This window comes from Bison bison, unplaced genomic scaffold, assembly GCF_000754665.1.
Source record: "Bison bison bison isolate TAMUID 2011002044 unplaced genomic scaffold, Bison_UMD1.0 scf7180017864456, whole genome shotgun sequence".
Lineage (NCBI taxonomy): Eukaryota > Metazoa > Chordata > Mammalia > Artiodactyla > Bovidae > Bison > Bison bison.
This window is the reverse complement of record NW_011495018.1, coordinates 25,908,850-25,922,173: the sequence shown is the minus strand read 5'-3', so window position 1 is coordinate 25,922,173 and position 13,324 is coordinate 25,908,850. Positions and strand designations below refer to the sequence as shown.

Sequence of the window (13,324 nt, the reverse complement as noted above, 5' to 3'; positions counted from 1 at the left end):
GGTCCCCCGCGCTGCCTCGTCTCTCACCGCTGGCAGTGGCAAGCCAGTGGCCGGAGGAGCTGGCGACTGTACGGAGAGGCGCCGCACTGGAGCGCTGGCCGGGACCAGAGCCGCTGCCCCAGCCAAGCAGTGGCAGCGGCGGAAAGAAGCAAAGAGAAGCCGGAGGGCTGTCTCCAGCAAGCTCGCGGTGGGGACCGGGCATCTCGACTCCTGGCAAGCCTAGCGGCGTGAGGAGGAGTCGTCGGGCGCAGCCCCCCAGTGCCCTGGAACACGGGGATGCCCGGGCTACTGTCTTAGCCGATGGTTCCAAAGGAAGCCGCCCTCTGGCCAAGGGTCTCCGGGAGGAGGTGAAGGCACCACGGACCGCGGGTTCAGCGGCTGAAGAGCTCCGGTTACCCAGCACCTCGTTCGCGCTGACCGGGGACTCGGCTCACAACCAAGCCATGGTGCACTGGTCGGGACACAACAGCAGTGTGAGTATCCACCCGGCTGCGGAGCTCACTGTCTCCCGACAGCAAAGGAAAATGGGGGGTGGGCTGAGGTGGGGTAGGGGGGGCTGGAAGGAGGGGCAGATAGTTGCCCTGGGTTGAGGTGAAGGCAGGAGCAGGGGGCTCCTCGACTTTTAGTCTGGTGCATCCCGCTTTCCCCACGCCCCCAACAGGTTAGCGGAGTTTGTTGTAAGACTGTGTGAATTTGTTTACCTAAGACCCTTCCAAGACTCTAAGATTGGGGCTGTCTGGAGGGAAGAGGGGAAAAGAGGTGCCTTATCGGGATCAGTGATCACTTTCTCTGGTGCTCGGCTTGGGGAATCAGTTGTCCTGTGAGGTGTGGGTGTGCGCGTGAATTTTTGGGCGGGGAAGTATACTGATTTGGGGAAAGAACCGCTGGACAGGCTGGCTGACTCCTGCGACTGCCCGGGGTTCCCCTCTCTCCTCCAACCACAGGAAAGAACCAGGAGATGGTGCCATTCAGACTACTCCTGCCCGCCCCACTTAGGATGCTGCCCTGGGCCCCAGGCACACTTTGTTCCAGTCTTAGCGGGAGGCTGGGCCAAGTTGGCCCAAGTCTGGGCCTTTCTGGACATCAGCTTTCCCCTTCAAAACCCAGGCAGCTGCCCTGCAAAGCTATAGGAGAGGCAGGGAAAAAAAAGTTTAAAGTGTGAAGTGAAATTCAACACCCGTCCCGCACCCCTTGTTCTCACGCAAGCAGAAGCACACATAAGTCACTGAGCACATAGTCGCCCCTGCTGCTGCGTCCTGCCACTGCACACTGGCCGAGTCGAGTTGCCTCCCCGGGCTTTCTACGCGCCTCTCCACGCCTTTCTCTCGGCTGCCAGGTTACCCTGGGAAGTTGCTGTACCGACAGGTGGCGCCCTGGAGTCCACTCCGGCGGCTCCAGACGCTCCGGGCGCCCGCGGCGGGCCTTAGGGCGCAGAATACAGTCTGCCCCTGCAGCTGCTGCAGCCCTCAGCGCGTGCCCGGAGGGGCTCCCCACCCCGCCCCCAGCTGGCCGCCAGCGCTAGCAGTCCAGCCCAGGAACCCTGCGGGATGGCTCCGACCATTTACCCCACTCCCCTGCCTTCCTCGGGCCCAACTTCAGCCAATCCTGCAAAAACCCTTTCCTCGTCTTTGGCTTATAGCATCAAATCAGAACCGGGGCTCTGGGCAGAATCTGGAGGATGGTGGATGTCCCTACCTGCAGCTTTGGGGAACTCACTCGATGGGAAAGCACCGCCTCCACTCCCTTTGTATTTCTCTTCGTGACTGACATTAAAGATTTCCCTAGGAAATTCTCGCCTTATTTTAACGGCGCCTGGGGGGTGTCGCAGGGGTGACTAGTGAGTAACAGGAAAGCAAGGAGTGCATACCGAGCACAGATTTCCTGATTCTTATAGACATACAGCACCAAGCAGGCAGCCCAACCTGGGTTGGAAGCATTTGGGCAGAGCAGCTCCTCAGCAGCGCGGTGGTGGCTTCATCTCAGCGAGGGCCCCCCACACCTTCAGAGTGGTCAGCTCTGGGCTTAGGGGGTGGACAGGTAGGAGGGATGGGTGATCGAGGACTTACAGGTGCTGGGAGGATTGTGAGTGTGTGTGGCAGGGGGAGGTGGAGAGAGAGACAGGGCGACTTGTAATTCTCTGACAGCAGGGTTTTTGATTCTCAACTTCTCTTGGTTTGAGAATGAGCAATCGCGTGTATGTGGGTTATTTTGTTCATGTTCTTACTCAGTGAGGAGGATGGACTGGATGTGTGGAAGCAAATGTATCCCTAGGAGGAGGAGGAGGAGGAGGAGGAGGAGGAGGAGGTGGTGATGTCCTTCGATTTTAGCGTGCCACACTGGGACGATATAAATTCACTCTGTCGAAAGAGTTCTTTTATGTTTCTGCTTTTAAGGATGATTTCTGTGTGTTGATAAATTCCCTGAAGATGGGACGTTGGAGCATGCTTTCTGCAGATAGTAGTTACATGTGCATGGCCTTCTCTGACCATCTTCAAGGAAGTTGTACAGCAGAGGAAGTGAGGGGGCAAGTCTAGCCCTGGGAAATGGCTCTCCAGTTAAAAAGATGAGTCCAAAGGGCCTGAGGAGCGGACCAGTTGGCCTTGGAGTTCTTAGCGACAGCGATGAGATTTGGGCAGTCTAGGAATACCGCCTCAGGGGTTCATTGGTTGTGCTCCTGGCCAGACTTACTGTCTGAGCAAAGGACATGGCAGCACAGGTGAGTGTGGGGACCCCATGTGTCTCCTCTCTCTGCTCCAGAGAAGGACTGCCTCTTTAGACCATGCTTCACAGGCACTTCCAGTGGAAAAGCCTTCCTCAAGGGTCAGTCTGTTTTGCCCTGAGGAAAATGAGCAAACAAGCTAACCCAGCCCTGCCTCTGGGAGACTTTAAGGAAACAACCCCTGGCGGGGAGTAGCTAGAAAACCAGTTTCTGCAACATTACCCAATCAGTTTCTTTCTTTCTTTCTTTTTTTTAAATCTAATCAATTGCTTTCTCCCCTCCTCCTTTCCTGAGGTCAGCAAAAGAAGGTGCTGTTAGGAAAAAAAAAAAAAAAAAAAAGCCAGGGTAAAGAGTGATGGAGAGGATGTTCCTTCTGGAAGGTCCCTTCATCATTGGTTGGAGAAGTCCTCAAGACAGAGAACATGGATCTTTGTTTCAAGCTCTTTTGGCACGAAAAGAAAGTTCCATCTTCCCTTCTGACTTGAGTGTTAACTATGTCCTTCTCCAGGAAGGCCACCAGTTAACACAGTGTGGGGTTTGCTGGTCTCCCTCAACTGCCTCTGGTGAACCACATTCCTCCTGTGAGTTCCTTTTGGAGGAGAGTTTCCAGTTACTCCATATATCTGAAAATTGAACTCTACTGTGGCCATTTGTGGTCAGGCATGAGGAGATGGCGGAGAAGGCGATGGCACCCCACTCCAGTACTCTTGCCTGGAAAATCCCATGGACGGAGGAGCCTGGTAGGCTGCAGTCCATGGGGTCGCACAGAGTCGGACACGACTGAAGCGACTTAGCAGCAGCAGCAGCAGCATGAGGAGATGGGGCTTCCCAGGTCGCTCAATGAGTAAGGAATCTGCCTGCAGTGCAGGAGACGCAGGAGATGTGGGTTAAGTCCTTGGGTTGGGAAGGTCCCCTGGAGGAGGGCATGGCAACCCACTCCAATATCCTTGCCTGGAGAATCCCATGGACAGAGGAGCCTGGTGGGCTACAGTCCACAGGGTTGCAGAGAGTCAGACAAGACTGAAGCAACTGAGCACATATGCACGCACATGAGGAGATGGATATGCAAGTGAAAGGTCTCCACTCCCTTCCCCGCGTGCCCAGCATGTGCCCAGGGGCTGAGAGTCTCATTCCAGGCTTGAGTCACATATTCACTTTGGTCCCAGGAGGGGCTGGCAAGACTTGGTGGGCAACAGAGGAAGTGCCCAGCAGGTCTGAGTCAGGAGGAAATGGAGTCTGGGTTCCCCTCTGGCCTTTCTTGTCCTGCCACGTATTTCGGCGGAGGGGAGAGGAGAGTGAGCTTGGGCTTGAAGCCTGTACTCTGGAAGAATGATTTGCCTTTCTCTTTGGTTGTCTCCAGCTGGGATTCTGGTGATTAATGGGCTAGAAAGTGTTTCACAAACACCCAGAGGGAGTCCAGACCCTGGGGCTTACAGGGATACAGAAAATCACATCAGCCTGCCCTTCTCTTTTGAAAGAAGAAATACGCCTTCCTGCTTGGTTAGTGAGTTGGCAAATGACTCTGGAGATTGGGAGGCTGTGAAGACAACAGCGCACTTTCCAGGCCCCCTGAGCATTATAAAGCCTTGATGGGGGAATCCCTCATTTGTTCATGGTGCTGAGATGCGAGAATGCTGCCTCCTCCCGTAAATTGATCCCCATGCCTTTCCTGCGGTTCAGTCAGTGTGCTGCCCTGCAGTGTGTCTGGTTGGGATGCCTTGCCAGATAGTCTTTAATTCGTGTGCCCAATGCTGCACCTTGGTGAAGAAAAACGAGAAGATGCTGATAACTTGAGGTCCCTATCCTGCCCTGAGCACACCAGCAGGTGGAACACCCAGATGCTCCCAGGCATGGTTTCGTGCTCTTAACTAATTCAGCTGGACAATGCTCTAAAATATTTACTCCTAATGTGCAAAATAGTGACAGATTTGATCAGATTAATTGTGTCTCACTCACTGGAGCATCTAATTGTGGCTCCCAAACAGATTTTTCAAATAGCTTTTGGCTGGGATGTCTAGCCTTCTCGTCCCCGCTCACCGTACCCGTGTCACAATATCTTAATGCATTTTGTCTTCTCAGAGGCTTAATAAAGAAGCCTGCCACTGGAGCCATTCTTCAGGGGTTTGCCAAAAAGAATCTGTTTTTAATTAATATTACAAGGGAAGCCATCTCAGTGGAGACAGAGCTGAGAAATGCAGGGGGACAGAGCAGCACTAATTGCTCCCGGTCACTTACTGTCAGCCTGGGGGCGGGAGGGGGGAGTGGAGTGGCCACACACAGGCTGTTTGTCTGCTCTGCGTTTTCTCTGATGGCCCAGTTGGTTGGTTACAGGGCATGATTTGCTTCTCAGATCCTGCAGTGATTTCCAAGGTGAGCAGAAGTTGCAAACTCCTTAATTGGGAGGCCTGATTTAATGATTGCAGAAATGCAGCGGTTGGAACTCGCTTTGTAGTTGGCAGAGAAGGCACACAGGAAGTGGCTTCTCTGATTATGTTGGATTTAAGGGGAGGGGATGGTGACAAGAAGGCTCAGGGGGCAGAAGGGAGAACTGCTTCTTCCTCTGGCTGGGTAAATCTCTTACTGTAACTGGGGGGACTTTGGAACTGGATTCTCTGTGGGCCCTGAGTCATCCTACAGGGCGCAGAGAGGTGTGACAAAGCTGGATGCTGAAATAGGAGGTTGTGTCTGAAGGGTTTATCCAAGGCCAGGTACTCCAGGGCCTGGGGGCTTGATTTAACTGTTGATTTCCTGCTTCCTTTGACCTCTTGGCTCACTTGAAGTGTTAGTTGCTCAGTCGTGTCTGATTCTTTGTGATCCCATGGACTGTAGCCCACCAAGCTCCTCCATCCTTGGAATTTTCCAAACAAGATTACTGGATTGGGTTGCCATTTTCTTCTCCAGGGGATCTTCCCTATCCAGGGGTCGAATCCGGGTCTCCCGCGTTGCAGGTAGACTTTACCATCTGAGCCACCAGGGAAGCTCCTGGCTGGCTTGAGACACTTCCTTATGAGAAGATGTCAGAGGATTAGTTTGCAGCAAGTCTGGGGGGAAGCGGTCTTGTGAAGTTGGAAAGTGTAGCATGCCAGTGCCTGGTGGGCCACTTTGGGTAAGTATCACTGGTACTGTGGGATAGATGGCCTTCAGCTAACCTTGGTCATTCCTCTGGGTGGTGGGTTACTGAAAGGTCTGGATGCTGCCCTGACTTCATTGGTAGAGAGTGGAGACAAGAGATCTCTGCCTTGTGTGCAGTAGAGAAACTCAACTGGGTTTGACTAAGTCAGTGACTGAGTGAGTCCCAAGTCTCACTGAGCAGAGGCTATGAAGGAATTGGAAATCCTTGTCCCTTGGGATAGCAATAATTTTCTCAGGTTGTTCATAACTTGACAGCTGCTGTATCCAGAAGCATTTCATCCAGTAGGTCTCCATTCTAGCTTGAGAGCCTTTAGCTTCTTGAATTTGAATTTAAAGTCCTTTAGCCTGGCTTTCAAGGCCCCTCACTGCATACGTCCTGGGCCTGCTTCTTCAGCTCTGCATCTGACTGTTCCCTGATAGACCCCTTCACTCTAGCAAGGCAGTGCTTCATTGTCCCCATCCCCTTCTTCACTCCAAACCTTTGCTCTTGAGGTCTTCTCCACTCAGGATACCCCTCTTCCTCTATGGAGACACACACATTACTTATGGTTCAGTTTAAGATCCAAACATGATTAGAACCTTTCCTAGGTTCATTTATTTTCCTGTTTATAGGATTTACAGAGTGTACCACACTCTTGATTATGTTTAGGTTATCACTTGGTTATTTTATGAGTGTTTCGAAGGTGAGGGATGAGGGCTGAAATACTTGCTGCAGCACCCCACGTCCCACACCTACTGTGAGTTCTGCTTTTCTCACGTGTTCTTTGTGGTCCAGTGCTTGGCACATAGCTCAGTCTGTACTTGCTGAACTGACCCTGGGAACTGGACAGTGCCCTAGCTGGTCGGGGAGGACAGCTGACACTGTTTCTTAACAGTGCTGAGTTTACGCACTTGGTTTATTATTTTATATATGACTTTTAACAGAAGATGTAGAGACGTCTCTACCCCACTTAATGAGAGGATGGAAATAGGTACTAGTCAACAATCCTGGCTTTTTCTGTATGTACTTGAGAGATCAGATGGACTCACGTAAGATAGTCAACCATTTGCCTAGTGTTCACTGGGAGTGTGGCATGGTTCTGGGGACTGAGGAGTTGGTAGGACTGTGATGGAGAGACAAAGAAGGATAAGACGGCATTTGCCTCAGGGTCCTTCTAATATGCTTTGGGTATGAGGCTGCTCTTCTGTAAAGTTTAATAACACATGGCAACAAGACAGATGCCACGGGGTGATGTTTGATTATTTGTCAAGTGATCGTTTCAGGCTGTGAGCTCAGAGGAGGTGCTGTGGGCACCTTAGATCAACAGGATGTCAAGGCTGGCTGTGCTCTTGGGAACGGTCTTCATCACATCATTCAGCAGAGAGATGAAGGGTATGAGGCTCAGATAGAAACGTGGCACCCTACAGGGTGGACTCTCTCCTGGTCTTTCCTTCTATAGCTGTCCTCTGCACACTCCTGCTTCTCTCTCTCTCTCTCTTTTTTTTTTTTTTTTGTTTTTTGCTTTTACAGACCATTTTCTGTTATATTCACTCAAGTGAGGTAGGGTGCTGCCCATTTTATAGGTTGGATAGAGTGAGGTGTAGGATGAGTACACACAAGGCTAGCCGGAGAGACTGAGGAATAGATTCCTCCCTCTTGCTCCCTGGCTGTATCCTGTGGCCACCCTGCCTACCCACCGCAGTGACTGCAGACAGTAAGGACCAGCTCCTTACTGGGAAGTCTGTGTCTTACTAACCATTGTTAATGGGGACCTCTTGTGAGACACCGCATCATTTGAGTTAGTGAGTGAACCAAGTCTGGTTGCATCACCAGGAACATTTTGCTCGTTTGTTTTGATCAGTGTAGTTTGGGTTTAATTATTTATGGAGATGCTGTTCTTTATAGTATGCTAATGAATGTGCTATAGTAAATTTCCAAAAAGTAATGGAGTCTGAGAACTTCAGGATTGCACAAGTAGCTTCCTGGTATGAACTCCTTGCTGGGGAGCAGAGGAAACCATCCCTACTAGGTTGGGGTGAGAGGACCCGGAGCACAGTAGGGCCAGCTGTTCAGGGCTGTTGGTGACCAAATCTGTGCCCTTTGGTAAGCAGGGGCCTGGTACGTGACCTGTGCTGGAAGAAACCTACCTTAGGGGAAAAGCTGACCATAGTTATATAGGATCCCAAGGCTCCTGTTAGGTTGTAGGTTATTTAGCCTGGATATGACTGTGTGACTTGTGTGAATGCATACTTGAGAGTTTTCATCATGAATGCAGTCAAGATTATACTTTTCAGTATATACTAGGAATAGAAATAAACTAGGAGCAAGAAACAGCCATATAGGAAACAGGAGCATAAGCTCTGAAGCCAGATGCCTAGCTTTGAATCCTGTCTTTGTTTCTCTCTCTTTCTTGGGTTAAGTTTAACTTACTCTCTTTAAAAATTAGTCTAAAGTTGCTGTACAGTATTATATAAGTTACAGGTATACAATATAGTGATTCACAATTTTTAAAGGTTACTTTCCATTTATAGTTATTATAAAATATTGGCTATCTTCCCTGTGTTGTATAGTATATCCTTATAGCTTATTTTATATCTAATAGCTTGTCTCTCTTACTCCCCTACCCCTATCCTCCTCCTTCCCACTTCCCTCTCCTTATTGGTAGCCACTTGTTTGCTCTCTGTATCTGTGAGTCTGGTTCTTTTTTGTTAGAGTTACTAGTTTATTATATATTTTTATTTTTTTTATATATTTTAAAATCCTACATATAAGTGACATCATACACTATTAGTCTTTCTCTGACTTATTTTGTTCAGCATAATGCCCTCTAAGTCCACCTCTGTTTCTGCAAATGGCAAAATTTCCTTCTTTTTTATGGCTGAGTAGTATTCCATCGTGTATATACACACACAGACACACACCACCATCACCTGTTCTTTATCCATTCATCTGCTGATGAACAGTTAGGCTGCTTCCACTTCTTAGCAATTGTAAATAATGCTGCTATGGACATTGGAGTGCATGTATCTTTTTGAATTAATTTTTTGTTTGGCTTTTGATATATGCCCACGAGTGGAACTGTTGGGTCAGAAGATGGTTCTATTTTCAGTTTTTTGAGAAACCTCCGTGTTGTTTTCTGGAGCGGCTGTACCGATGTACATTCCCACCAGAAGTGTAAGAGGAGCCCCTTTTCTTCACATATTGCCAACACCTATTTCTGTTCTTTTTGATGATAGGCTTTCTGATAGGTGCGAGGTGATATCTCACTGCAGTTTTGATTTGCATTTCCCTGATAATTAGCGGTGTTGAGCATCTTTTCATGTGCCCATTAGCCATCTGTCTGTCTTCTTTGAAGAAATGTCTGTTCAGTTTTGCCCATTTTTAAGTTGGGCTGTCTACCTCTGTCTCTTAATAGCTGTGTGATGTTAAGTTGTCACCCTCTCTTGTCTATTTGTTAAATCCATAGAAGGAGTGATAAAATAGTACCTCTCACAGTGGGCTGTTTTAAGAATTAAATAAGATGCTGTGCTTAGCAAAGTGTTGAAAAGAAGCACCTGACCTGTAGTTAGTCCTCCAGATATTTAATTGGTTTAATTGTTACTCTTATATTGGATGGGGCTTTCTCTTCATTTTCAGAAGGAAACATGGAAGCAGAGAAAGGAGGTAGATGCCCAGTTCCCAGTGAGCTTATCCCTAAGCCTCGGCTAGAACCTAGTTCTCAGTGAGGCACTTGTTCAACTGCCAGCCCTAGTCCACGTCCCGACTCAGACAAGTCAGTGTTATCTGCCTTCTGTGTCATACTGAAGGAGACAGTGAGAGAGAGAGAGAGAGAGAGAGAGAGAGAGAGAGAGTGTGACTGGCTGAGGACTTGGCTGCTTGAAGCTCATACTCAGAATTTTCTTAGAAATGATTGGAATCAGATGGGTAGGGTCAACTTAACGATTGCACTAATAGATAACTAACAAGTAGAACATTTATTTCAGGGCTTTCATTGAGTGGAGTTTTGAGAAAGGCATCCAGAAAGATGCAGAGTAGCTTCTCTTGGCTTGGGCATCCATGATTGTACCTTGCAGCTAATCATGGAAGACTTCCTGAAGGAAGTGAGTGAAACGTGTAGCTTTAAGAAAAGAGGACGCAGGACTACTGGAACTGGCAGACAAGGAGAGTCTAGAGTGCCACTCATTCCATCCAAGTCATGGGGTGGACCTTGATGCTCTGGGTTTGTTTTTCCTCTCTGTCTTCTCCTATCTCTGCTCTGTGCCTGGCATGAGATGGGACTATCTGTGGCTGGAACTTGTTGCAGAATATCTGTAGCTTCTTTCTCAGAATTATCATATTGGCCAAACCCATGAATAGTTTGTGGTGATCCACACCGATCAAGGTGCAGGCTTGAATTCCCTTTTTTGTCTGTACCCTGTGCAGCAGGAATGGGACCTGAGATCCCTACACAGACACTAGAGGGAGTGTTGCCCTGGGAAAGAAGTGAAAATAAGTAGAATGAAATAATAAAACAAATACTGCATGAGGAATTGTTTCAAAGGAGTGAGGAAGAGCCGTAGTAACCTGCGAGTTCATTGTGGGAGGGCTTGACCCGTAGATAAACATTTCATTACCAACCAAGGAATTGAGTCCTGGGGGGCTGATCATTCAGTCCCTTCCTGCAGAAAAAAGGGTATGGATGTTTTGTAAAATGTATCCATTCTGCAGTCCATTCAACCCATAAATGACTCAACTAAAACTCTAGATATAAATTAATCCAGAAGTGATGCTCAGGCTTGGTTCCCCCATCTCTTCTGCATTTTCTGACTTGGTGCCCCTCACTTTCTTGTGTATGGTGGTCAGTTAATAGAAGCTTACTGAGCTGAATGACATGAATCAATTCTTAAATACGTAAAACTACCTGGGTAAAGAATGACTGTCTTGGGAATAGGGAAGAGTCTGATTTCTTCTTGCTGCCTCCAGGCACAGGATCTACCCCCTGAGGCCATCACAGTCCTCTCCCCCTGGTTGTCAGGCCCCACACACCTGACTCAGTCCTCTTAAAGCCTTCTTGGCGTCTATGGTAAGGGAGGCGGTTTTTCTTCCAGATGGTTAGAATCAGGTTAAAGATCACACTGCTGCATAAGAAATGAACTTTTTCCTTTTAGAATCTGTTCTCAGTGGGAAATGGAGAACAATTACAGAGTTGAACATTTTTTTTTTTTTTTGCAGTACTCAAGCTGCTGTATCTGAATGTGATTACACGTATGGAGGGAGCTTGTTACAATTTGGAGGCGGTGGTACTGGAGATGCAGAGAAGCTTGTGTTCTAGGCTAGTGGCAGGTAGAAGAAAGAATCTTTAGAGGCAAAAGAGTTACTTACATCACTATGTTGTTTTCAATGTTATTCATGCTTGAAAGAAAACTTTTCACTGGACGATTTCTCAAAACTTAGATTTTTTTTTTTCCTCTTATGAGAAGGTACCCAAGCAGCAGTGATTCCAAGTAAGTCTCTGAACCTTAGTTTCACTGGCTGTAAGATGGGGATAATCCTGAACTTATAGGGATGTTGTGAATCTTATAGGTAATACTGTGAAGGGGTAGTGTTATAGATATTACACTGGTTAAAGATGTTAGCTCTCATTATCACTTAGGCAGGAGATGGGGTGGATTGAGTGTCTGTCCTTTTGTAGCAGATCTGTTGGTACCCTGCTCTCTGCACCTGCCATTGGTCTGCGAATGGGACTGACTTCTGACCACCAGCACCAGGGACTGTGTGCTGCCTGGAGCTTCGATCACACAGGCCCAGGTTGGAAGCAGGGGGTTGATTTCTATCAAGAAGTAGGGAGCTGCTGCTGCTGCTAAGTCACTTCAGTCGTGTCCGACTCTGTGCAACCCCATAGACGGCAGCCCATCAGGCTCCCCCATCCCTGGGATTCTCCAGGCAAGAACACTGGAGGGGGTTGCCATTTCCTTCTCCAATGCATGAAAGCGAAAGGTGAAAGTGAAGTCACTCAGTTGTGTCTGACTCTTAGCGACCCCATGGGCTGCAGCCTACCAGGCTCCTCTGTCCATGGGATTTTCCAGGCAAGAGTACTGGAGTGGGGTGCCATTGCCTTCTCCAGAAGTAGGGGGCAGCCACCTGATAATGACTACTGGAAGTTGGTGGATAAATACCCCAGCTCCCTTTCCCTTTGTGGTGGGGTAACTCTGACGCTTGTTTCCTACACTATCTCCCAGAAGCCATCACTGGGATTAAGTGCCAGATGCTCGAGGTGGTAATTTACTTGCCTTTTATTGGCAACCTTCCCATTGCGCTCTGCTGTCTCTAGCTCAATCAGTATTTCCTCGGATCACCTCCCAAATAAGTTACATTTGACCCTTCAGTAATGTGGGGATTAGGAGCATGGCTCTCCATGCAGTTACAAATCTATGTATAACTTTACAGTTGTCCCTCTGGTATTCAAAACTCCATGTCTGTGGATTCAACCAAGCACACAGATCCTGTAGTGTATGTTTACTGAGAAAAATCCAAGTATAAGTGAACCCATGCTGTTAAAACCTATATTGTTCAAGGGTCAACTGTGCTTGAACTCAAGGCTTTGTTTCAGAGTATGTTTCTGGAGGAAAAGGAACTAATACCTTTAGTTATTTCTGAGTGTGTTAGCCTGGGTCTTCAGTGAAACAGAACCAATAGGATATATTATCTCTCTCAAAGTAAACCTTTTTATATATTTGTATATATATCTGAGAGATTTAAGTAAGGAATTGGCTGATACTGTCATGGAAGATGAGAGTCCACAGCCAGCATTAGCAGCTGGAAATCTAGGAGAGCTGATCCTGTAATTCCCATCTGAGTCCATGTCTGAAGGCAGGAGGAGGCTGGTGTCCCAAATTAAAGACAGACAAGGAGAAAGAATCTCTTCTTACTCAGCCTTTTCATTCTATTCAGGCCTAGAGGGGGTTGAATGAGGCCCACCCTCGCTGGGAGGGCAATCTGCTTTACTTAGTATACCAATTCATATGCTAAGCTCCTCCAGGAACCCCTTCAGTTCAGTTCAGTTCAATTGCTCAGTTGTGTCCGACTCTTTGTGACCCCATGGACTGCAGCATGCCAGGCCTCCCTGTCTATCACCAACTCCCAGAGTTTACTCAAACTCATGTCCATTGAGTCGGTGATGCCATCCAGCCATCTCATCCTTTGTCATCCCCTTCTCCTCCCGCCTTCAATCTTTCCCAGCATCAGGGTCTTTTCAAATGAGTCTCCTTCACAGGCACGTTAATATTTTGTTGTTGTTTTTGTTCACTTGCTCAGTCCTGTCTGACTTTTTGTGACCCCATGGACGGCAGCATGCCACACTTCCATGTCCTTCACCATCATTTGGAGCTTGCTCAAACTCATGTCCATTGAGTCGGTGATGCCATCCAACCACCTCATCCTCTGTCATCCCCTTATCTTCCTGCTTTCAGTCTTTCCCAGCATCAGGGTCTTTTCTAAGGAATCGGCTCTTTGCA

The 13,324-nt window shown here is 48.2% G+C and overlaps 1 protein-coding gene across 1 annotated transcript in view; it reads left to right on the top strand.

Moving 5' to 3' along the window:
- The first annotated feature begins 6 nt into the window (after nt 1-6).
- The window catches only part of SORCS3 (sortilin-related VPS10 domain containing receptor 3), a 640,372-nt gene continuing 627,054 nt past the window's right edge, over nt 7-13,324 (top strand). The window contains exon 1 of the mRNA XM_010859391.1: nt 7-473. Within this exon, the coding sequence (XP_010857693.1) occupies nt 444-473 (30 nt within the window). The 5' untranslated portion in view covers nt 7-443. The remainder of the gene's footprint in view (nt 474-13,324) is intronic.